This window comes from Chiroxiphia lanceolata, chromosome Z, assembly GCF_009829145.1.
Source record: "Chiroxiphia lanceolata isolate bChiLan1 chromosome Z, bChiLan1.pri, whole genome shotgun sequence".
In the NCBI taxonomy this organism is placed as follows: domain Eukaryota; kingdom Metazoa; phylum Chordata; class Aves; order Passeriformes; family Pipridae; genus Chiroxiphia; species Chiroxiphia lanceolata.
Window position 1 is genome coordinate 66,446,054 of NC_045671.1, and position 25,105 is coordinate 66,471,158.

Genomic DNA, 25,105 nt, shown 5'->3' on the forward strand with positions numbered 1-25,105 from the left:
GCACAAAAAAATATACAGCCAGAGTCTTTTCAGTGGTGCCTAATGACAAACCAAGAAGCAGTGGGCGCAAACTGAAACCCAGGAGGTTCCCTGTGAACATTAGGAAACGTTTCACGCTGAGGAACCAAGCATTGACTGGAAGAGGCTGCTCGAGAGAGCCTGTAGGTGTGTGTGTATTGTCTCCATCCTTGGAGATGTTCAGATGCTGTCTGGACATTGTCCTCGGCAAACTGCCTTGGGTCACAAGATGACCTCTAGAGATCCCTCCCAGCTGAGATCCCTCAGCTGTTCTGTGATTCTGTGAAGCATCTTAACAGAGAGTTGTTAATATGGCCACAATCTTAGTAATAAATATGCAACTTTGGGTTCAATGAAAAAAAAAAATCAGATGTTCTCAAAGGTCAGATAAGAGTGCTGGTGTTCTTCCCCACCCTCCCATCTCCACCACATACTGAAGGGAAAGCTTGTTATATCAGTTTGAATTCTTATTAATGTGTTACCCCGTCAACCTTTATTACTTATTTAGGCTGAGCTGCAAAGTTTAGACTGAAATTCTTGTTTTCAAAGAATAGGAAAATACCAAAACTTCTCAAATTCTGTAACTTCCCAGTAGTTATTACTCTAAGCTGTGAAATTTAGGGCTGATTATTTTTTATGCCAAAAATCCCAAAGTAGATGGTCCTTTCACAGAGCAAACTGATACTTAAGGATTGTGATTTTCCAAGTACTTTTAATTAAAAAGTGCTAAAATGGCCTTTTTCAAAAATCTGTTATTCCTACTATTTTTGGAGGGAAGGCATTATCCAGACATAAATCATCTTTATTCATTGTTTGAAGTGCATACAGCTTTCACAGTAAAAGGCATGGACTGGGGTGGAACATGAAGCAGTGCTTAAAAAGTTCTTTTGCTTTTAATGCCACACAACACTTTAACAGAACACAGGCCTACTGACTAGGATTTAGGTAGTTTAAACTGGTTTTGGACTCTTTAATTATGTTCCTTTTCAAGGTGGGTTTTGGGGTTTTTTTCAGAGTTCGGGTATTTTGGACACATAATTCTACATACATACCTTATTACACTATCAAATGCATAAAGTAAACTGCAAATGTCTTTCTTCCTGGTTCCAGAAATACTGAATATTAACCTCATTGAAAATGTGTAGAATCAGCAGGTGCTTTAAAGGGTACAAATATAACAATGTTTCATAATTGTAGCAATTTCCATTTTTCCCAGAAAGGTCTGGAATCTGACTAGAGAGAAGGAATTCATGGCTGGGCTTTGCAAATGAAGATGCGGGGAGGGCTCTACCCACGTTTGTTGCAAGTGTGTTGGTGGCTAAAAAGGCCAATACCGAGACAGGCATGTCCAGTTGCAAAAGGCACAGCAGAAAGACTCCTTAGGTGGTAAATTCTGCAAGACACAATTCTTTCTGCGCTGTCTTTTCTCCTCAAGGGTGATCCTGCGTGCTTTCTCAAAAAGCATCAGCAGCGTTATAGATGGTGTGTCCCCAGACCTCCCGATTGGAGGCCAGAGTAGACCCGTTATGTTGATCAATATGGCCAAGGCTGAGATGTTGTTTCAGGGAGTCCTTGCATCTTTTAGAGAGAAGGAATATATATATAAAAATAACATTAAAAGTAATTTTTTTAAAAGTAGCTAGAATAGTGCCTAAAGTGTTTGTACGTGTAAGCCATATTGTCTGCATGGAGGTGTAATCCAGCCAGTAGTAAGTAGTAACAAAGAAGATGCTGCTTCACACGGAAATTCTTGAAGCTGTGGCCTGTCACCTAAAGTTAGATGTTTCATGTTAGTCGTTCATCTTGATCTTATTTTTTTTCAGACCAGCTTCTTCATAGCCACAAGAATTCAGATCTAGATACTTAGGCACATGTTTATCCTTCTCGTGAAACTTCTAGTGAAATATTTCATTATATAGCAAATTTTTTTTAGTGGCCATACTAGCATTTTATAGTCCAGCCAGATGTGGACGAGGGGCCCAGCATATCAGCATAAAGAACAAAGTTTTTTATAAATGAAAAATAATCATCCAGTATTTCAGCTGAGTGCAGTAGGGTGATATATCCATTAAAATGAGGAGTTCAGCTGGATGTTTCTTCATCAAAATTCTTCAAAGAAGAATTAATATTTTTCCATTTCTGAAAATCCATCTGTGTCCCAGTTTCAATGTCCTCTACTACAAAGCTTCTGATTTTGATGATTGGTAGATTATCAAATGTCTTGTACTTCACTGTGATCCCCCAGTCATGCTGGCAATTAGTTTTTTGGCAATGCATCTTGCTTTTTTTCTCAAAAACATCAAATGGACGTGGTTTCTGGTGAGGCTTCATTATATAACGCTCCTTGAATGCATCTCCTAGGACAGTGTGATGAGAGTCCTGAAACAACACATGGCAGAAGTACTTAGTAATAGAAACAACATTCCTCATTTTTTTCTGATGTTCCTCTTCCCTTCTCAAGTATGTTTTCCCTGTTAAGGTGATTCCCGTCATGCAGGAGGCTCACCTTCCAGCCCCTTTTACTCATTGCTCTTTTTCCCCCCCAATCCATTGAATACCAGGGCCCAGGCCTACGCTTATCAAAACAAAAAAAAACTGCTCTGTATAACCAGTCACCAGCTTATATATATTTGAAATTACTAAGCTTTTTAAGAAACCATGCTTGCAGTATTTGAGCGTTGTGCATAAGAGAGTTATTCAGACAATGGACAACTTTGAGAGACTCCTGCTTTCCATGAGGGGTGATGCAATTACTTTGGAGTGGTAGAAAAAACAGCCCTAACAAGATGAAGGAGCTACAGTTGATGCTTATAATGTATATAATCAAAGATTGCAGAAATTAAAAACCTTACTTGAAAGCATATTTATAATTTGCGCTGGAGTCTGAAAATGCTAGATCCTCCTGAAAATGCATCTTCCATAAAATATATAGGCTGAACTATGACAGAACTCAGTTTGTAGGCATTATTTAAAATGGTTTGAGGGCTTATTTGCAGAGTACTAAGCAAAAACTCTTACTGAGGAGTCTTCTGAGCTCTTGGATCAATCTGCACAGGTATAGGTGATAAGCCAGCAGCATAAAATGAAGTAAAAGTCAGAGGTGCTTTAGATACCCCTTGAGAGTTGCCAAAGAAATGTAACCAAGTTTTCACAAAGCTGAGCTATTCCCAACTTCTTGCCCATGCATCTTGCCTGTGCAGAGGAGTAGTGAACTCCCTCTACATTCCAAAAACAGCTGGTAAAAACAAAAATATTTTCTTGATGAATAAGGGAAGTGCCTGAAGGCAAACACTCTGTAATGCTCAGCTGTGGCCTGAAGCCTGTTATCACATCACAAGTGCACTTTTAAGAGCAGGACAAATAGAAGCAGCTTCAAGAGAACAAATTGCAGAACTATAGAGGCTCAGAGTGCCCAGAAAAGCCTCTCTTCCATGATCATCACTTTCCATTGTAAAGAGTATTGCCTTCTTTGGTCTACAGAAAACATCTTGATGTTCAGAAAGAGTACAATCAGAATGTCTCTGTAAGATACATAGAAGCAATGTGAATTACCTGAAGAATGGAAAACAAAGTAATACTGAAGAATTAAAGGGTTCCTCTTGTGAAACCAGGGTTTACCTTGCTTTTCAAAACTGAAAACTGGCCCAGAAGCCAAGGAGTTAAACACTGGGCTGATCTCAGAACCTCGTATGGGTAATTTTTAGTTGACAGAAATCTCTCAACTGCAGGGAGCCTTCCAATCTTACACTAATCAGGAAGGTAAATATCCAGCAGTAACACTAATAGGTTATGTAATTGAAGATCAGGTGGTTTTCCACAAAATTTGTCAGTTTCAAAGGGGCTTAGGAAAACTGAAGTGATTCCTGCGATATATATCTGCACACCTTAGACATCATCAACTAATATACTGGACTATAGAAGAAGTCACACCTCTTCCTGTGGTTTACTGATTTACTCAGAATTGCATTTGTGGTCCAGTTTGCACAAAATAGCCAACTTCCACACTGATTACCAATGCTGTTGGTTCAATAATGCTGACTTCCCTGATGTTCGTGGATGTGTTTCCATACCTTTATAATTCTGATGTCATCTGTACAGCAGGCATAGGCTTTGCATTTTCCACACAGAAGATTCTTTTTCCCTTCCACTACTTCATGTTTCATAGTTTCTTTCTTCCTGCAATCTCGTAATACCTTTTCCTTCATTTGCAGGTCACGTATCTTTATTAATAAATAAAAATCAAGATCATTATGAAATTAAGAGAAGCCCCAATGTCAGCTTGAACATGACTCAGGATATGTAACATCTAGGAACCTATTACTTAAAGCAAACAAAACAAAACATGCCTTGTTCTAGCAACTCATACCAAAGAAAGAACATGGTATTATTTGCCAGGTTTAGAATGTAGGACTAGAATAAGACTATGCGATGGACAGCATTTATGCTGTCTCTTCCTCCTTCCCCTCTAGCCCCTTATGACCTCTCTGCTTGTAAGGCTCTTAAGTCTGTGTGAAGACTAAGTCATGTGAAACTCCCTACAGCACAAGTAGTGCTGCTGCTCTGGGAAGCTCATGGTTTGGAAAGCAAGTGTGAGAGACCACAGAAAGTGCAGGTAGAGAAAGAAGAAACAACCACTGGAGCTGGGAACCAAATGCAGAAACAGAATCCTCTGAGAAGAAGCAGCCATACCAAACCTTGGAGGTGAGACAAGAAATTTCACCAAGGCCAGAGGGCACAGCTCTCAGTCTCTGAAATCTGTAAGTCCAAGGGAATATGGCAGAACTGTGTAAAGCCTTTTTATTTGGAGTGGCTGCCACTGGCTTTTCCAGTCTTCCCCTGAGCTCTGGGAACACCATTGGTACTGGCCACCAGTTGTATTTAACTCCATTCACCCCCATTCTCTGGGTCCAGTCATCCAGCTATTTTTTTATCAAATGAACAGTGCACCCACCCAAGCCATGAGCAGGCAGCTTCTCCAGGAGAATGCTGTGGGAAATGGTGTCAAAGGCTTTACCAAAGTTCAGGCAGACACCAACCACACCCTTTCCCTCATCTACCAAGCAGGTCACCCTGTCCTAGAAGAAGATCAAGCTGGTCAAGCTTGACCTGTCTTTCCTAAACCTATCCTGTCTGGACCTGATCCCCTGGTTGTCCTGTACAGGTGATGGCACTCAAGATGATCTGTTCCATGACCTTCCCTGGCACCAAGGTCAGGCTGACAGGCCTGTAGTTCCCTGGATTCTCCTTCTGGTCCTTTGTGTAGATGGGCGGTCACACAGGCCAACCTCCAGTCACCTGAGACCTCCCTGGTTAGCCAGGACTGGTGATAAATGATGGAAAGTGCCTCTCTGAGCTCCTCTGCCAGCTCCCTCAGTACCCATGGGTGGATCCCATTGCATGTCAAACTTGTGTGAGTCTAAGTGGTGTAGCAGGTTGTTAACCAGTTCCCTTTGGATTATGGGCACTTCATTCTGCTCCATATCTCTGTCTTCCAGCTCAGGGGGCTGGGTGTCCCCAAAACAACTGGTCTTACTGAGGCAAACAAGGCATTAAGTAACTCAGTCTCTTCTTCATCCTTTGTCATTATGCTTCTCCCCACATCTAGTAATGGATGGGGATTCTCCTTAGTCCTCCTTTTGTTGTTAATGTATTTACAGTAACATTTTATTGTCTTTTACAGCAGTAGCCATATGAAGTTCTAGTTGGGCTTTGGCCCTTCTGATTTTTGGCTGTGTAACAACACAGCATCCTTGTACACGTGCCCAAGACAGCCTCCAACTGTCACATCACCCACAGGTCCTTCTCTGTTCATAAGCAACAGGTCATAAATTCTACCTCAACTTGTAAGTTTTTTGCAGTTACACTACAGCTGACATTCTGCAAGCAAGCAGTACACACTGTGCCTTCTCTGCTGATCTAGCCTTTGTCTGAAATCAAATACAATGAACACCTTCCTCAGGTTATTACATGGCCGTAGACAGGTGAAGGCTCAATAGGTAATGCCTGTGAGATTTGAGTGTGAAAATGGCACAAATCACAAACCTTTCTTGCAAATGTTGTTTCATCCCAGTTCTGCAGGTTTTCAATAGCTGCATTCATCATTTCTTCCTTATAACGGTTCTGTTTTTCATTCTCAACCACTTCCACTTTGCTTGTCACAAGGACGCACTTGCTGTCTTTTGCCCTTCCACGACCTATACAGCAACACATTTTTTCTCTTTAGTTACTCCTAACAACATTTGCAAATGTGGCCATAAGAGCCTTTTGCGTGGCTGCTTTTGTTTCCAGTGTTCAGATTCAGGTAATGCTACTTCTAGAAAACATTCTCTCAGCTCTTTCTTCTTCAATAACAAACCAGAACAAGATGTCCCATTCCAGGCATCCTCGTGGATATACCCCAGCCAGTATTGTAGTGCCTGCTTCTGTGGCCTCCCTCAGCTAGATTCAGGCATGCTTTAAAATTCAATTATTGTATAGCACCTTGCTTTCTTCTTGTGGTGTAAAATAAAAAGATAAAGGGAAGAAGTTCATCTCAGTCTTACTTATTAGTTTTCTGCCTTGCTAATTGGTGTCTATTAAAAAAACCCCAAACCTATATATCACAAAAACCTGAGAAACTGGATATACAGTGCTGACAAGAGACAACAAAGCAAGTGCCATCTCTGCCAGCTGACTGCTGCCTGCCTGGTTTTTGTTGCTGATACACATGCAAACTAAGAACTACAGGGATCTTATACCAGTTTAGAAGTATTTCACTTATAAAAAGTGTTCACATTTCCTCTCAAGCTCCAGTTCCACAAAAATCATGACTGTATGTGGTTTAAAACTGACATAACCCGTTTCCTTTGGACTCTTTATGGCTTTTTATGAATAAACACTATCCTTTCACCCATACAGGTGAATTCTGGGCCAATTATTTCATTATAAGACAAAGATAAGAAAATCACAGGACACAAACCCTGAAAACAGAAGACCGAGTACAATGGAGATCACTTCTTGTCTAGTCACAGTGTTAACTACTTGGGTGAGAGTACAAAATATTCCAGATGCACCCTTGAAAGACTAGGCAGTTTTATGCTCTTTAGGAATGTTAAGCAGAAATGAGTATTTAATGTGGCTCTTCATTCCCCTCTGCTGGCCGTACTGTAAAATCACCAAAATTCAAGACCAAATTCTTGACATACTTCTTTGGACAAGCCAAGATATTGCCTTTTTTTTTGGTCTTAAATGTTAGAGGTCTGCACATGTGAAGGCCTCAGGTACCCCAGAGGAGCTGGGTTGGTAAGTGGGCAAGGGAAGGCCTTCAGAAGCCAAGGCAATACATGAAACTCCATTACAGCAGTCCTTTGTCACAGAATGATTTGCACTATTTCTGACTACAGCTCTTCCAGCCATAGTTCTGCTTACTTGTAAAATTATCTACTTGAGGTATCAGTCCTCAACAGTTCAATAACCTAGGGCAGCATGGCTAATTTGCCTGGTGAAAGAAAAGTCACACGACATCAAGGATGCGGCTCCGTGAACAAATTTGTCACGTCCCATCATTCATCTGACTTTGCTCTGGGGCACAGAAGAACAGCAAGACATGCACATATTACTACAGTATTTCCAGTGTGCCATTCAGTAGCACCTCATGTCCATTTCTAGGCCCAAACAGGTTTCTAAAGTAATAGCTCTTAACATTCCATACCTCTGACTTGGATCATTTTGGTGACATTACCGAAGTATTCATAGAGCACAACAAGGTTGCACTCAGAAATATCAATGCCTTCATCAGCAACAGATGTAGCAATTAGCAGTCTGCTGTCTTTGTCAGTTTTGAAGGCATCCAGCACACCCTTCTGCATTGGCAGGGTCATACCTACAGCAACAGAGAACAATGGCAGGAAAAAAAGTGCTGAAGAGTTCTTATCTTGAGCAAGATACCTGCATTTGCTCTTATTTAAGTGATTAGAAATTAGTATGTCCTCTTGAACTGGAAAACTACTTTAAGTTTGCATATGCAGCTGGGTATGTATTATACCCACTGAGCAGGGATTGCTGTTGTTGTGTCACAGGAATTGTCATCCCAGGAAACACCATTTCAGACAAAACACCCAGCTGATCTTTATTGGAGAGACCCATACAGCTTAGTTAAAACCCAAGCTAACTCTTGACTTAAGCTGTAGATAAAGCATTTTGGCTGTAACTTCTGTTTACCTTAAAATGTCTTTGTTCTATCAAACACAAAATAAGAGAGGGATCTATAAAAGGAACAGGGAAAATACTAGAATTAATCACAAGAAGCCATGATAGTGAAGTTTCTAAACTGCTTTTGAACTAGCAAAAGAATCTTGCAGAAAAGGGCTACTGACAGTGTTACTACTGCTTTAACTAAAGATTCTGGATAGAAAAGGCAAGGGTCTACTTAGGAATTGGTTAAAGGTCTTCTAGATATGGAAGAACACAAGTGCAAACTTGCATGACCTTCCTGTGTTTAAGAGCACAGAGGACGAACACAGGAAAAGCAGAACCATTTTAGCAGCATAGCCTCCATAGGTTTAACCTATGTTATATCTCAGTGCAAATCTGTGTACCTGTTTTATGTTCTTTTCTTCCCTGACCCATCAACGCATCTGGCTTTATGTGGCTAAGTAGAGGGTTTGCTTCCATCCACTTCTTCAAAGCCTGGAAAGCAAATCAGGGAGTTAGATCCTCTGTCCAGGTTAAATGCTAGTTTGAGATAGACAGGTAGAGCTTGCCTATGCTTGCCTAGAAAATTAATACTTCCAAAAGAAGAACTAAAAGCAGGAAAGAAGGTGGAACTTGTGTATCAGGAGGGAATATTTATAATAGGTGAGAAAGGAAGGGTCACAGCTGTGATGCCAGATTGAACCATGCCACAACTGATTTCCACTTTTCCTACTCCTGCAACTTAAAGGCTGGCTAGAGGGCAATAAGCCTTTCCTTGCTAAAAAGTGTGCCTTTTTCTCTTATAAACAAACAGATCACTGACTGCTACACCTCTGGGATCAGAGGAAAGAAGCTGCTATTTACAAACTGCACTTTCTCACTACGCAGTGGAAGTAGTGCCTCCAAACTGCTCTTACAGAAGAACAAAATTCAGCCAAGTCATGGTAGGCTTTTAAATCTGAATTGAAAAGCTGCCGGCAGATGCTTGGTATTGTTAGCTTGGACTTTACCTTGCCTTTAATTTTTTTCTGGTTTGCAATTCGTCCAGCATGTCTATACCCAAGGATAAAACAGGTGGTTGTGTCTCTCAGCTGATAAATCTGTTGACAGTAGCCAGAGACTAATGATACCTTGCAGTAAATGTTTTAAAGCTACTGGAGCTAATGATTAGCAGGACATTTACTTCAAGCATGAACATTTTCTGGGAACAAGGCATTGGAAGGGAGAAAAAAGGTCATCCAGCCTACATCCTTGATCCTAGCCAAGTATGAAATAGATAAGTGATAAGAAGAGTCCAGAGAACATCTGCTCTACAAAGTCTTTCCTTTTTCTTAATCAAAAACAGGTGCTAGGACACAAGCCTCCTTTACACCCATACAAATCCTCTGGGAAACGTATAAATACCTCCTGACGAGCCATCAGTAATAGAGTAGAGCTGCTGATTTATAACACTGCCACATTAAAGCCAAAACTCTTGCAACACATCTTGTTAAAACTGACTTTAGACCTAAAGTAAAAATCTGGTGGCTTAACAATCAACTATGACATGTAGTAAGATGTGATGAAAGACGCCACCCCTGCGCCACAGTTTTCAGAAAAAGAAAAAAGATAAATTTAGGAAGATCAAGTATATGCATATTTTTCTATTTCAGATCCAAATGGGAAGGGTAACAGATGAGGCATTATGTTTTCTCACTTCCCACTTTAGGAGCTTTAAAAGGGAATTCTTACAGCTACTAAGGCTCTTGTCTTGGCAAAGAGAATAGTGCGAGTTTGTGGGTTGTAGCGGTATGCTTCGTCCAGGATGGAAGCAAGCTCTTCCAGCTTGGGATTCTCATTTGATTCATCTTTTGAAAGGGCAGTCAGTTCTGGTTCTTTCTCTGAAAGAAAAAAAAAAGAGGTCTCTTGAATAATTTACCTCCTTTAATTCAGAAAGCAGAACTCCCACACAAACCTACTTTCAAATACCACACATATTCTCTTTAGCTTCTCTTTTTAGCAGAGAAAGCTGTTGGTTAAATGCAACAAAACTCCCAGGAAAAAAACAAAATTATGAATTTCTCACATTTTGTAGCAAAATGACAGGAGAACTTCTGTGATATACTGTGCATCAAAACACAGCAACAAAACAAAATTAGTTCTTGCACAGAGCACTGTTATTTCTCCTTAGGAAAAAATGGACACACAAAGGCAGACAGCCCAGTGATTTAAAATTGCAATCAGCACTGCAACACACCAGAACACAGGCTGGAATATAGCCCACTGCTAACTAAATCAGAAGGCAGAGAACAGTGCCACCTCTAACTTTCAATCAGAAGGGTACAAGGGCTCCCTGCTTCTACCCAGAAGCCTGGGATTTATCCAGGAGCATTGGACAGGAGGCCAGGCAGTGCACTGATCATTGTATGTTGGCTTATCTAATGATGCCAGCATCCATGATCATAGAGTATTGCCATACTTGTGGGGCCCACCTGGAAGGATACTGCTGCCTTATCTCCAGGTCAGGCATTTAAGAACCTACTACAGCATCCAGCTACAATGGCTACTGTTTTCTTAGCTCTTGCACCAGAGGCTTGCAGTCCCAGAAAATAAGTGTCTGTCCCCCCCTACTCTAACACTACATTTGCACCCACACAGACACTAGACCTTCTGAAAAGTGCCGTTTCAGGAAAAACAACTGCACTTACTCTGAAGAAAACACCCGGACCGTCCTAGCATAAACTCTCTTCTCCCCTGCAATTGTCACAGGTACTGTGGGAAATACCTTGAAATTTGTCCGTCAGTTGCTTCTCTAACTCTGTATATGGTCCATTTTTCACATTTGTGAAAAATTCATTTAGGTAGGCTAAAGCATCTTCGATGCGTGCGTCTTCACTGATAATGAGAGCATCGTTGAATTTCTGCTCAGAAAGAGACATACACAGTTAAGCCTCATTTTTCATGGGACAGGATGAACACAGATTTTATTTACCTAGATTAAGTACTAAAAACCTGTGATGTTCTTCCATTTCCATGACAACACAAGCACTACAAAGTCTCCTCTGCATTAATCTTTTCTTAGTGAGTATATTAAGACACAAGTCTTCCATGCTATGCTTTAGCCTATGTCTAATTGTTTCAGTCTTCAACATCCTCATGAAGGGAAGCAAAGGGGCAGGCACTGATCTCTTTGCTCTGGTGACCAGTGACAGGTCTGGAGGAAATGGCATGAAACTGAGTCAAGGGAGGTTTAGTTTGGATATCAAGAAAGGATTTTTCACCCAGAGGGTGGCTGAGCACTGGAGCAGGCTCCCCAGGGAAGTGGTCACAGCACCAAACCTGCCTGAATTCAAGACGAGTTTGAGCTCTCAGGCACACAGTGTGACTCTTGGGGTGTCCTGTGCAGGACTCAATGGTCCTGATGGGTCCCTTACACCTCAGTGTATTCTATGATTCTAAATACAGCAATCAGGTTCAACCCCTGCTTCTAGGTGTATCAGAAGGAATAGAATGACTCCACCTCTGTGTGGAAGGAAAGAAGATACACACTTACCCGCAAGTGTTCGGTACAAATGAAAAGGTCTCTACAAATGTTGCTCTCCTTCTCCTTATCTGCCAGCTGCAACAGTCTGCATTTCTTCTGAGTGAGAACTATCCACTGTTCATATTTCTGTGTTCCAAAATCATTCTTGTTGATTTGGGAGATAGTATCTAGTAAAGAAGGAGGAAAAAACCACATTTGTTCTTCTTGACTAGTAAGTAATAACCATTAGCTAGAGGATAACACACTTCCCATTAATGCTGGCTCTGAAAAGCCTATGCAGAAGAACACTGTCACGATACAATCATAGAACCACTGAGTCTGGAAGGCATCTGTGGAGATCTTTAGTTCAACCTTCTGCTTAAAGCAGATCACCTAGAGCTGGTCCCTCCAGATCATGTCCAAATGGACTTGGAGTTCTTCCAAGGACAGAGACTTCAACTCCTTTGGGCAACCTGTTCCAGTGTTTGACCACCTTACAGCAGAAAAGTTCTTCCTGATGTTTAAGTATTTCTGTTTGTGCCCACTGCCTCTTGTCGTGCCTCTGAGAACCATCTGTGAAGAGTCTGTGTCTTCTACACTCCCTGTGTTTCAACATATACCCAGATGTTAGGCTAAAATTAACCCAGTACAATTCCACTGAGGATCTGTGTACATATACACATCTGCAGAGACTTTAGCAACAAAATTAGAGCTCACATCCTACAAGAAACCTACAGTATTCAAAAACCTGCATGTGCATTGCTCCTTGAATTACCAGCTACTCAACAGTTAAGTATTCATTGTCAAAAAGTCCACAAGCGTATTATCCAAGGGCCTGTGTTTGAAGCAGAACTAGGCAGTACCTGTTTGTTGCCTACATACTCTGCCTGAGTGCTTCACAGACTTCAGTAATCAGAGGGTCCACAGAGGGAGAAGCCAATGGCACTCATGCAAGAGGAACTGTGATGCAGAAATAAGCTTCAGAAGTGTTTGCTTAAGTTAAAGTGAACTTTGAAATTCTCACTGTATTTGTTATTTGATGGGGTTTCTTGGGATGGTTGTTTTGTTTGGGTTTTTTTTTTGTTGGGTGGAGGGGTTTTTTGTTGGGTGAAGTTTTTAATTTTCCCTTCCTACCTCAGAATATATCATCATCATATCATGGTTAGGCTTCGCGAACGAAGATTTGGGAAGGGCTCTACCCACATTTGTTGCAAACCCCAGAATATAGTTCACTCTCAAATATCTGGTAAGTGGAGTGGAGGGCAGGGGAAGAAATCTAGAACTGAGGTAAACAGGCTTAAGGCACTGTAGTCAGTGTGCTAAAGCCAGTCTAAGCACAGACAACATCCTTTAATTCAGAGCTGGAGAGACCAAGACTGATCCTGAGCATGGCCATCCATGGGTCTCTACTTTGTACCCCTTCAGCTCAAATTTTTTATAATAGCCACTTACTGGATACCATTTGAGAATTCTGCAAAAGCAGAAAAGACCAGTTTATTTCTGAAGGACTGCAGAATTAGGTGTCAAGATCATGAGACCTAATGATCTTCTCATAGTCATGCATTTTCCTCTCTGCACTATACCTCCTGAAGCTGGAATCCTACTGACAATTGTTTAGTTTCTTGGGTGGCCATATCCTCTCTCTGGTGTTGTTCATGTTCCACAGATCCTACTCTAGAAAACTACCTCAAATCCTTTTCAATAGAAAATAATGGAGACCTGGTAAACACTGGAAGTAGGGGTAACCCAGAGGTATAAAGAGGAGGGAATGCTGACCAGAAAAGGTGGACAGGGCACCCCTAGAAATAACTCTTGAGTGCAACTCAGAGGTCAGAGAAAATACAAGAAATGTCAGAGCAGCAAGTGTGAAAATAAACTTTTGCTATAAGGAAGAAATTACAACATCCAAAGTAGCGCCATAACTGTGACCCTTCTTGTTTTCCTAACAGAGACAGACTTAGGTATGAAGGAGTTGCAGAAATATTTAAATAAGAACATACAGATACCTCTCATCAAAGAAATCCAGCTCATTGCATTTTGAATGCAAGCCCCTTTATTTCAGATTCTTTAATTCAGAAGGATTTGACAGTGTCAATAGCACACCATTCTTAGCTCATGAAACACAGGTTGAAATTCAGGCAAAAAGATTTCTGATTGTCAAACTAGTCATATATAACAGGAAAATAGTTGACTGTCCTATCTGTAATCTCTTATTTAGGAAATATTGGTTAAAGGCAAGTTAAAAATTAAGTAGAAAGGAAGTGGAAAAGGAGTGACTGTTCTAGCAGCTATAGGATTCACACTGATATAATTAAATACTGAACTGCAGTACAGGCATATTACAGAATCTTACCCTCTGAGTAAATTACCTGATGAGTAAATCTTCCTCATCATCGCCTCTGTTTCAGACATCAGACCTGAGATAATGTCTGCAAAGTGATTCTGAGCTCGCATTTTAACCCATCTGACATCTAGAGACAAGAAATAGAAGTCAGTGGCCTAAGTAAGTAAAACATTTTCTGCAGCACAGAACAAATTCTTGTCTAGAAGTATGCTCTCTATGGTGCTCTATGCAATCACAATCAGGTTTACTGTTCGTGAGTATTGTAGTTGCACAGAAAGAAACTGCCCCCAGCCTTCACTGGCAGAACTGGACAAAAACCAGAGAATGTGGATTACAGCAAAGAGAAAATGTGCCCAGTGAGCACTGCCTTACTGCAGGGCAACAATGAAGTGCAAGCCTAAACTCCTTTCAAGCTAGCAGAAAGCAAAGCTCCAGCTTAGTCTTAAGCTTTTACCTTAATCTAAAAATAGGGGAATTGGATAGCTGCCTTCATCATGGTGCTTTGCATCTCACAGAAAAATAAAAACGAAGTGTGCTTACGTGATTCTGGCTTGTTTCCGAATCTCTGCAGATCCTCTTTGTTCTCTCTGACAGTGGATATGGCCTGTATGTCAAGGCAGGAGCAGAGGGTACATATGTGCTCTATAGTTTCCTTGATGTTCTTGGCATTACCAACTCCAACAGAAGCAGTTAAACCTACAATCTGAGCACATACATGAATAGCAGTGGTTGCTCCTTTGTCACAAATGGAATAAAAACAGGAGACACTATTACCAGTCACCAAATTGCCACCATCTTCAAATACAAGATAATAAAACAAGCAACAGAAGTAAACAAGAGGCAAGCATGAAACCTTGAGAGCGAAATCTTGTCTGCGCTTGTGCCTTCTCCAAGGCACTCAAAGTATTTAAACTTAAAATAAATTATCCAGCCACTTGTACCCATAAACAGCTGTATTTGTCACTGCTTATCACACAGAGAAACAGCAAACCCACCCCTAGAACCATCCTTTGCATTCATTAAGAGATGTCTTCTCAGCTGGATGAAATCCTCCTGCCAGGAGAGGCAGTGGCTCCATTTTATTGTCACAGAAGACAGCAATGGAGAGGTGACAAGAAGATTACTAAATTACATGTTTTTTTCTGGTTCAGCTTTCCTGTTTGCTCTCACGTACTCCAGTCCTTGTCATGCTTGAACAGTCCTTGGCAGCTGCAGAGAAGATGTAACGTGGGAAAAAAGCCTGGAGGTGTCCAGGAATGAAAAAGTGTTCCAGATGCTACTGTTCCAATTTGCAGCCATTGTTAAATGGAAGTTTGAACTGGATCAGCACAAAAGGCAAGAAAGACTTCAGGCTTTGCTGACTGCATTGCAAAATACTTTTCTTTAATGTTTCCACCCCTGACAGCACGGGCCTTACCTGAGGCAGTTGGTTTGCAGGGGAGTTAAATTTTTGTTCCAGGTATCTGGTCATTAACACATTGTAAGGGTGGTTGCCTGTGGTGTTGTGACACTCATCAAATATCATCAGAGTGAAGATGGAGAGAGACCTAAGGATCCCAGTCTCGATGCTATTCACAAGAATCTGGGGCGTGAGCACAATGATGTCACTGTCCTGTATAACGTGTTCTACCGAGACACTTGCAACTGTTTCACCACATATTCCTTGAACAGAATATCTGGGAAGAAGATGCAAAAGATAGGGTATGAGAAAAGGTATATTGCAGGGCAAAAAAAGCTAGAAGAATGGACTTTTTAGCAAGCCTGAAAGGGAGTTACTAAGTTCTAAATGTCAAATAGTTGGAGCAGGCAGTTTGATCACAGAAGCTGAGACAGGAAACTGCTGAGGGTAAGCAACTGGATTTCAACTACCATTAACTGAAATATATTAGATTTGAAGAGTGATGAATTTGTATATTTAAGGTGCATCTGTTAGTTCTCATGTAACATCCCTTTTCTGTATAGGTCTGGTATCACGGGACTGTTTTCTGTTCAGCAGTCTCCTTTTCTTATAAGCTATAAGGAGATATATGTTGATGTTCAGTAATCAGGTCCTTCAAAATCAGAAGCTATACGTTGTCAATGCCCCTCTAAGCAATTTTCAGTCCCATCTGAGAGATGGACTTTCATTTTCTGACTAGAGGTTGAAAAATCAAAGCAGTTTGGTTCCTTCCAATTTGAAAAGAAAGACTCTGAGAATGACAAGAGGAATCTCACTGCTGCTGCCTGGAACTGCCTCATCTTTGGAAGCAGGGATGAAAGGAATCTCAAGACAGAATACACTTCACCCTTTCCGAGAGATAAGCACAGATACTTTAGCCATTTCCATAGATGTGCAACAACCAGTGCTTAAACTTTTCAAAAGCAGACTTCAGATTCTCCAAACAAAGTCTGCCATAGCATTGCCATTCTTGCAGCTAGGCATCATCCTTATGTTAACATGAAACACTCTTGTTCACCAGTAAACTCGTTATGTTTTGCCCCTAGCTACAGGTGACCTAAAGGGAAGTATATTTTCTGTGGAGGAAGAAATCAGGTAGAATTACACTTACCCACTTCTTTCAAAATGCTGTCTGAATACATTTTTCTGTTGTTCATACACTGGCACTTTGGTTGCAAGAAAGACAACTTTTGGCTTTTTTCCAGAGGGCATGTTTTGCAAATGGTGTTCACAAATCAGAAGCGCCACAAAAGTTTTTCCAGATCCTTTAAATAAAAAACATGAAAGGTAAAGCACTAATACAAAAGGGTGCATTTGTAAGCAGTAGCTTGTCTCATCTGGATGCCCTGTAACAAAGGGGAGTTGACAAGGGGGCTGTTACACTTCCAGACTCTCTTTTTTTTTTGAACACATGCTTACTGCTTATTCAGCATCATCTGTTCTCTCTCACAGTCTCAGTCAGTAAAGACCACTAAGCAGAGGGAAATTAATACCCATTTGCAGTTGTATTTGAGTTCTTTGAAATCACTGAATCTAGTTTTGCTCTTACATCAAACCAGACTATGGTATAGACACTGGGCACTTTCAGCTTCCTTCCTTCCCCATGCAGTCTTGCTCCTCACACACTTCTTTTCCTTTGGCACTCAGGCTCACTGTGCAGGCCATCCAGAGTTCTTCTTTGTCCCTGTCTCTCCAGGGCTTAGGGGAAAATTAGGCTAATAACATGGAAAACATGGGTGCAAAGAAAGGTGATTGATCTGTCTTTGCCTGCTAACTTCAATCTTCTTAACTCAGCCCTGAGCTACTGCAAAATTTCTGTGCTGTCTTGATGTTGTAGGCATTGCAGCAGAGAAAACAGGGGAGCCTCAGGCTAACTCGTCCTATTTTTCCTTCCACTTGCAAGTCAAATTTCTTAAATGTCTACAAAGATCAGTGACTGATTTTACCTCAAAAATCCACACCAGAGACTGAGAAAGTGGAAGTCAGAACACGGAAATCTGAATACAGGCACCGAAGTGCCAAGAGGAACACCTGTCTTGCTCAGTCTCTGTGCTGCCCATGGCTATTAATTTCAGGTTAGATATGGATCTACTGCAAGAAAGACTGTTTTTAAATACAAACAGCTGAAAAAGTTTGACTTAAACCCTTACCCTTCCCTATCCTTCATAGCCATCTACACTAAGAGAATCTTTCTAAGAAATGTCTATTTTCCTACCTGTAGGGGCACATATCAATGTGTTTTTCCCATTGATAGCAGGCTGTGCAAGTTCAATCTGGTAGCTTCGAGCCTTCTTTGGTTCATAAACAGATGAAGACCGATGGACCATTCCTAGGAAAGAACCATGTTTTTGTGAAGAGTGTTCCAACAGAAATGCATGAAACATATTGTGCCCCATACAGCTGCTGTGTAAAATGATAGATAGGGTAGAAGAGCCCTTGCAGTCCACCCAGAACATTCCCCGACAGCCTTTTAACAGGACAGATGCCCCAAACATGAATTTTGTGTAGGTTTGATGGCATACTTTTGTTACCTCTCAACTGTGCTTCCTAAAATGAACTAATTTCAAGGTCTTGGCTGACAACTCTCACTTAATCTTGTCCTTTTTTTCAACTCAGGAAAAACCCACAAGGAATTATTTTTCCCCAAATGTATGCACAGTATTCCTTCCAGCCTTCTGCTCTACAGACTTTTGAAGTTATTACTCTCTTAAATTGTGGTCTTTTCAGAGGGTTTGCACTTCTGGAACAGGAACTAGAAACCACTGGTGGAGCAAAATTTGCCATACAAGATATGACAGCCACTGCACAGATCCTTTGCAGCCACATTCAGCTCTTTAAACTGGTTAATATCTCATCATGTGTGAAGTAGTTATATCAGAGAAGAGATGCAGCAACAACAGTCTGGTGTTTGGAGACCTTTTTGATAATGAGCTGACAGAAGAACTTCTCACTAGAAATGTGATAAATGAGAGGCAACCCCTAACATTTGCAATGCCTAGCATGAGACCCTTTAAGCATTAAAACAGAAGACAGCTAACTCAAGTCAGAGATTTGTACTAGTTCCTCAGTACCTTCCTTTGTGGCACACCACATCCATGTCCTTCAGGAGTCTAACAAAATGGAGAATACCAACCACAAACTATTTTTAATACTTAAGTCTTACCTGAACACGAAGAAAGATTTTCACTGAGATTATTATCACACTCTGCTTCTTCAGCAAATGTTATTGTGGTTTCAAAACAATTCTCAGAGGCACCTGTCATTTCACCATCAACATCTTTGCCATTATCTGTATAATCGGGGGGGAAAAAAAGCATATTGTTGATCCTTTTGATTTTAAAATGTTATATTTGCTGTGATGACAAGGAGATGGAGTTGGTCGCTGGCATAGAAAGACAACATAAAATGATGCTGCATCCAGGCTCCCTTTCAAAGAAGATTGATAGCACTGAGAATCTTGGGTTTAAAAGAACCACATATTTGGTGCATGTGTAGCTATCCATTAAAAATCAAAGGAGATAACAGACTGGGAGGAAAGCGATATCCTCTGTGTTTACCGACAAGACAACACTGTGTAACATGGACATTAACCACAAGCATGAAAAATACTTAGGAGTTCAAAGCAGCTTTGTAAATTCAAAGCTCTGTTCTCCCTTTCTCCCCACCTTCTGAAAGGACCCAGAAATGGTAAGACTATCTCCATTCTTTCTCTTACACTATAATTGAAGGAGATTACAAAGATGCTAAAATTTTCTTTGGCCTCATAATTATTACCTTCTCAAAGAACCATCCCTGGGCTTTGCATGAAGAGTTTCTTTGCAAGCAAAACACATGATCACGATAGTGCTGCTTTTGGAGAGGGAGAACAAGCACATTTGCACCCCAATCCAGCTCCAGAAAGTACACAATATCTGCAGTTAGCTTCTACTAGCAACGCTTCTTAACTGCTAGCAGGAAAATGCTTCCAGTATAGACAATGTTTCTTCAACAGGCTGACTTTGGCTTTGTTAAATTGGCAGGAAGCTTCCCCAAAAGACAGTGATATCTTTAACTTATAAAATATAACTGTCAACCAAATAATATCTATAGCCACCAGCTATATAAAATAATATCTATATACATGTAGGTATTATTCTTATCTATTATTTTACATGCAATTATTTAGAAATCTATTAAGTATGCATATAACTTTATACATATATAATAATCAAATCTCCAGATAAGAAATTACACCCTTTGACTACAGCAATAAAAACATTTAAAAATGAGAAATATTGCTTAATAAATCACTTAAATATAGCTTGTCCCAGTCAATTAATTAATTCATTCATTAATTTAAAACAATTTAAACAAACACTTAGGGTTTGGGAGACAGCAAATACAGGTATGAAGAAATACAGTCCAATTTATCTAAAATAATTTATTTTGTGGCAAAATAATGTATTCTGCTCTAAACTCTCCTGTGCTGCAGGCTATTCTTATTGGTATTTTTCAAGTAGGGAAAGGTAAATTCAATGACAAAAGCAAAATCTTATGACAGGCAATTCTGAACTTTTACAAAATATGGACATAGTCACTTGGTAAGGGCTGCTTATCAATTTGTCAAAGAAAAAACTGTATGATCTGCTCTGTAGATCATAGAAATGTATCACTCTAGACTATCAAATTACTAATCAAATTTTATCAGAAAATATTGCATCTATTGCAACTCAAGCAACCAAAAAGATGGCAAAAGGGGAAATACTGAAGAGAAGGAAGAAAATAACTGTTTTGCTAGTTTTGTGTCTTCAGAGCCTGTGCTGTCTGATTCTGATAACCAAAAAAAGGCATTATTCCTAATCAAAGGAGAGGAAAAATACTCAAAAAACTAATTTCTGACTGTTCATAGGATAATACCTGTATTTCATATTACATAAAAGACATTTTAAATAAATTCTAAAAAGGATTTTATTTTTAGACAACAGTAAGCAAGGTAGTCCAACGGTATCCTTTTAAATTGGTCTTATTCTTCTGAAAAAAAAAATTCATCTGCCTGGTACAAGAACAGGAAAAGAGCATCATAAAAACAATTCAAAATTTACCTTCTCTTAAGTTCCACAGTTCACTTGCATTGTAATATCCTGCCATATCCAATGCCAGATGAAGACTTTTCGGCCAGTTTTCCTTATCCGAGCGACAGAGACATTCAATGAGTTTAGTTATCCCCGCTGCTTTGCTTCTGTATTCACAAATCTGCACGCACCACAAACAGAAATTGCTGTAGGTTCTGAGTGATCAAAAGCACTGTTCTTTGCTTGGTAGTTGATTTGTTATGTTTGATGTTCAGCTGAAAATTGCATTTCCTTCTCACTGAATAAAAGCTTTTCCAATAAAACTCAGTCATTTACCTACTGCTGGTTCAATTCTGCCAGCCTAGCTGTATACTAAACTTACCTGGACTACATCAGTAGGTAGGCTATTTGCTCAAATATTCACAAGCCCTGAACCATCACAGAGATAATCGGTGAATTTTCATCTGGAAAGGTCCTTGTAATAAGCTGTATCTGCCATAAACCTCTGAGACTGAACTGGGCCCCCCAGTTCAGGAAGGACATTGAGGGGCTGGAGCAGGTCCAAAGAAGAGTAACAAGGCTGGTGAAGGGACTTGAGCACAAGTCCTATGAGGAGAGGCTGAGGGAGCTGGGGTTGTTCAGCCTGGAGAAGAGGAGGCTCAGAGGAGACCTCATCACTCTCTACAACTCCCTGACAGGAGGGTGTAGCCAGGTGGGGGTTGATCTCTTCTCCCAGGCAGCTATCAGTAAGACAAGAGGGCATGGTCTTAAACTGTGCCGGGGAGGTTTAGGTTGGATATTAGGAAGAAACTCTTTACAGAGAGGGTAATCAGCCATTGGAATGGGCTGCTCAGGGAAGTGGTGGACTTTCTGTCCCTGAAGGTTTTTAAGATGAGATTGGATGTGGCACTCAGTGCCATGGTCTGGTAACCACGGCGGTGTTGGATCAAGGGTTGGACTTGATGATCTTGGAGGTCCCTTCCAACCCAGCTGATTCTATGATTCTATGATTCCATTCCAGAATAGCGAAAGACAAAGCTACAAAATTTATGGCACAGCTGACCTTCGGTCAGATGCCATAGCTTTCCAAACGTTACGTACCTCCATAGACAAACAGCACTTTAAAAACAAAAAAGTTGCAAACCAACCTTCTCGGGAGTCATAAGAAGTGAGAACACCTTACACACTCCTTCAGAGGGCATTGGTACTTATTATTAACCAGTAAATCATTGGTAACATCACTCATTATCAGTCACTGATAACAGCACTGAGTTAGAACTGGGTAGCAGTATGGCAGCTTCACATCCAAAGGCAATGAAAATGCTATCAAATTCTGTGACACAGCATTTAGCTATTGACTTCAGACCAGAAGTTCCATTTCACACTACCTTTGGGTGCTGACAAAACCCAAAGAGCTACACAAAGTTTCTAGTAGTTGCTACAGTTAAGGTAATAGACTATGTCAAATCCCATAACAAGAAAGAATCAGTGCAGGCAACACATAAATGCCACTTTGTCTATTTTGATCTGTATTTTTAGGAGTGTTAATGGAGTGTGAATGCTCCAGAAAGGGGTCTATTTCAAAGGCATAGTAAGGCACCCATTCCCCTGCAATGTAGCACCTTGCAGAGCCCCTGAGATCTCTTCATGTGAGACTGGATTCCACAAAGATATACAGCTGAGCACTGTCGATGCCAAAGCCACCCAATCCTGCTTCCCTGCCTGCCATCCTTTTGCATGCCTCCTTGTCCACCAAGCCAGAGGGGTGAAGAATGAGAAGTGCAAACAGCACTGCTGTGGGATGCTGCAGCCACACAGCAAGGCCTCCTCTAGGGAGAGGAAAGAAAGTCCTTCCCCAGGGGATTGTAGCCAGCCATCCTCCTTGCCCAGCCAGCCGTCACACGGGCACCAGTTCATCCCACGGGTGAGGCAGCCAGCACTTCTCTGCAGCAAAAATAAGCAAATACCAGGACTTTACCATACCTGCAGGATCTCATCACACTCCCTCTCTATCAGGCATGTGTTTATGTAAGGCATGAGTGCTACTGGGTCAATTTCTAGCATTGTTGCTTCTATCCGCTTCAACAGCTGTCTGTGCAGTTCCAGTTTTTCCAGTTTGCTGAAGTCCCAGTTTTCTATTGCTTCTGCCAGTCCAGTGTAACCTTTCAGAAAAAGAGACAAATTGTTACTGTGAATTCAATCTCCAGCTAGAATAGGTAGGAACAAGCTGAAAAAACCCCTGCTTTCTCAGCCACACTGGAGAAATTAAAATTATTTTGCCCAATAAATGATGAAAATCTAGGTGAACCACAAACAATTTTTATTTAATAAGTGACTATTTTCCCTTAGAAAAAGGTAATACAAGTTTCTTTGTATGTCTAGCACGAAAAAAACCCTATGCTAAAGGAACAGTAATGCTTGCAAATAGGAAAAAGAGTTACAGAATGTTACAGGTCACATCACTCAAGCAACCATAACCACCCCTGTGTTTTGATCATACAATCCTTGGAGCCTTGCAGTCCATGATACTCTTTCAGAGGATTTCTCACAGCACAGGACACTATTCAGAATCACAAGATGCTTTAGTGCCCTTTTATTTACCAGTCATTTATCTTTTAGTCCTGCCCTCGGCTTCCCCCTTCTTCAAAAATCCCTACTGTATTAGATTCAAGTCAGTCCTTAACAGACAGCACTGCAGACACCTGAAGCCTAGATAGTCATCAAATAGCTGTCCTGGAAAAGATAGTGGCAGAGAAGCATATTTTAAGGACTTGTATGATTTGCTTGAGGGGTGGAAAAAAGCAGATCTGGGTCCCAGAGGAACTTGTGGGCACACAGAAGGAATTTGCCTAACTCCTTATTTTCTTTTGGAGGAGCAGGAGAATGATGTATACACTTACCACTGTGTCTTTAGACTAATTATTGCCTACCGCTGCATCTGCCAAAAATAAGATTAATCCCAAATTCTAGTCTCGAGCCCAATTAACAAGTACTTGGGATAGTACTTGAAATCAGCAAATTAACTTTTTCAGTTTCCTGCTGAATATACACCAAATTGAACACTATCAGCACGTTCAAGGAAGAACTTTTTGCAATTCAGAAATTAGGGCTGTCACAGGTTGGTAAAAAGTTGCTCTGGACCTAGTATTTGCTTTAAGGGAAGACCGGGCTATGTCCAAATGATAAGAAATTTTATAATATTTATTCACTGAGATCCTATGACTATTAATAGTTAACAGTGAGGAAATTAAACCCGAAGCGGCCTATGGCATGAGATTTTGGGGTTCAAGATATCTAATATATCACCAACAACAATCTATGATAGAATATCCATGCAGAGAGGAAAGCTGGCAAATCCAACTCCTTCACACACGGGCGCCTCCCCACACCTTCCGACAGTTTTATTTCCAGCCTCCGCCAACCTGCCTTTTCCTACTGCATCTCACCTGGCGTGGCAATACCTACAGCAGAAGCCCATGGCCAGCGTGGTGACCCTGCACATCCCGGGCGCGCCGGGCTGCTCTGCCCAGCTCCCGGCTGAGCGCGGGCGGCACCTGCGGCGCCGGCAGGGCTGGGAGAAGAGGACAAAAAACCCACGCTCGCGAGTGGGGACCGACCTGCTGCAACAAGGGCGTCCAGAAAGCCCCGGAGCCAGCCTTCCGCCTCCAGCAGCAGCACAGTATCCAGGAACAGCGCGGCGGCCGCCGTCACCCCCTTCTCCTCCTCCTTTCGCACTCTCTCCTTCATCTCTAGCAAGAGCCCAGCACAGGCAGAGAGTGAGGGATGGGGGAAAGTGTTGGAGGGAGGCGGCAGGGAGCGGGGACCTCCCACCCGCGGGGTTGGGGGCAGCGGGCGCTGCCGGCTCTCACCGTCCGACAGCCAGTCCGTCATGTGGCTCAGGATGTAGACGGGGTTCAGGATCCTCTCGATGTACCGCCTGTAGCACCGCAGGTTTCTCTTCTCCTCCGCCGTCATGGCGAGGCCGGCTGCGCACCGGCGGCGGCCCCGCTCTAGGTCCCGATCCCGATCCCGATCCCAGTCCCGCTCCCGGCTGCGTGCGCTGGACCCGCCCCAGCCCTGGGAGAGCACGGCGAGAGCCGGCAGAGAGCCGGCAGAGAGCAAGTGGAAGCCGCCCCCAAGCTGGGAGCGACGGGAAAAAGAAACTTCAAGCCAGCTGGAGAACAGAAACAGAAAGCGGCACGGAAGGGAAACGCTGCTTTGCGCTTGCGTCTGCCCTACGCAACAGCAAAAGCAAAAAACCAAAAAACCACCACCACCACCACCACAACAACAACAACAACCACCCCAAAACAACCAACCAACCAAAAAAAAAAAAAAAAACCACAAAAAAACCAATCAACAACAACAACAACAATAAAAAACCCCCGACCAAGCAAACCCCCCCCCCCAAACCCGACCATGCACGTGGTTGGAAAGCCTGTTGACCAGCCCCGTTTGCGGCTGCAGGTTTGGGAAAGCACAGCGAGGAAATAGGAGCAAAGGCATCCCCTACTCCTTCTTCCTTTCCGCCCTCAGAAAGCCCTATACGGGTTTTTATGGGCTGTATCCCGGTTTTTAAA

General features: G+C 41.7%; 1 protein-coding gene across 2 annotated transcripts; it reads right to left on the minus strand.

The window, feature by feature from the left end:
* Window positions 1–1,555: 1,555 nt before the first annotated feature.
* Window positions 1,556–24,730, minus strand: DDX58 (DExD/H-box helicase 58). Of its 2 annotated transcripts, XM_032676227.1 has the most exons (18): window positions 24,395–24,730; window positions 24,143–24,274; window positions 22,509–22,687; window positions 20,556–20,706; window positions 18,638–18,763; window positions 17,690–17,803; window positions 16,586–16,739; window positions 15,454–15,712; window positions 14,577–14,739; window positions 14,062–14,163; window positions 11,723–11,880; window positions 10,955–11,090; window positions 9,922–10,070; window positions 8,595–8,685; window positions 7,709–7,879; window positions 6,061–6,212; window positions 4,089–4,238; window positions 1,556–2,397 (listed from the first exon to the last, which is right to left on the minus strand). In XM_032676227.1, exons 1-18 carry the CDS (start codon window positions 24,498–24,500, stop codon window positions 2,101–2,103), a joined length of 2,790 nt encoding a protein of 929 aa, XP_032532118.1. In that variant the 5' UTR covers window positions 24,501–24,730; the 3' UTR covers window positions 1,556–2,100. The 2 variants fall into 2 exon arrangements, with proteins under 2 accessions (XP_032532118.1, XP_032532119.1); XM_032676228.1 differs by lacking the exons at window positions 1,556–2,397; window positions 4,089–4,238 and adding an exon at window positions 4,304–5,004 and having other exon boundaries at window positions 24,395–24,702.
* Between the last annotated feature and the right edge of the window lie 375 nt (window positions 24,731–25,105).

Bases quoted from the DNA above. Each gene is read 5' to 3' on its own strand.
- DDX58 (XM_032676227.1), bottom strand. From the start codon at position 24,500: ATGACGGCGGAGGAGAAGAGAAACCTGCGGTGCTACAGGCGGTACATC. The intron at 20,707-22,508 runs GTATGGTAAAGT...TGGTGCGTGCAG, and splicing joins AGTGTGATGAGATCCTGCAG to ATTTGTGAATACAGAAGCAA. The intron at 6,213-7,708 runs GTATGGAATGTT...GTTGCTGTATAG, and splicing joins CAAAATGATCCAAGTCAGAG to GTCGTGGAAGGGCAAAAGAC.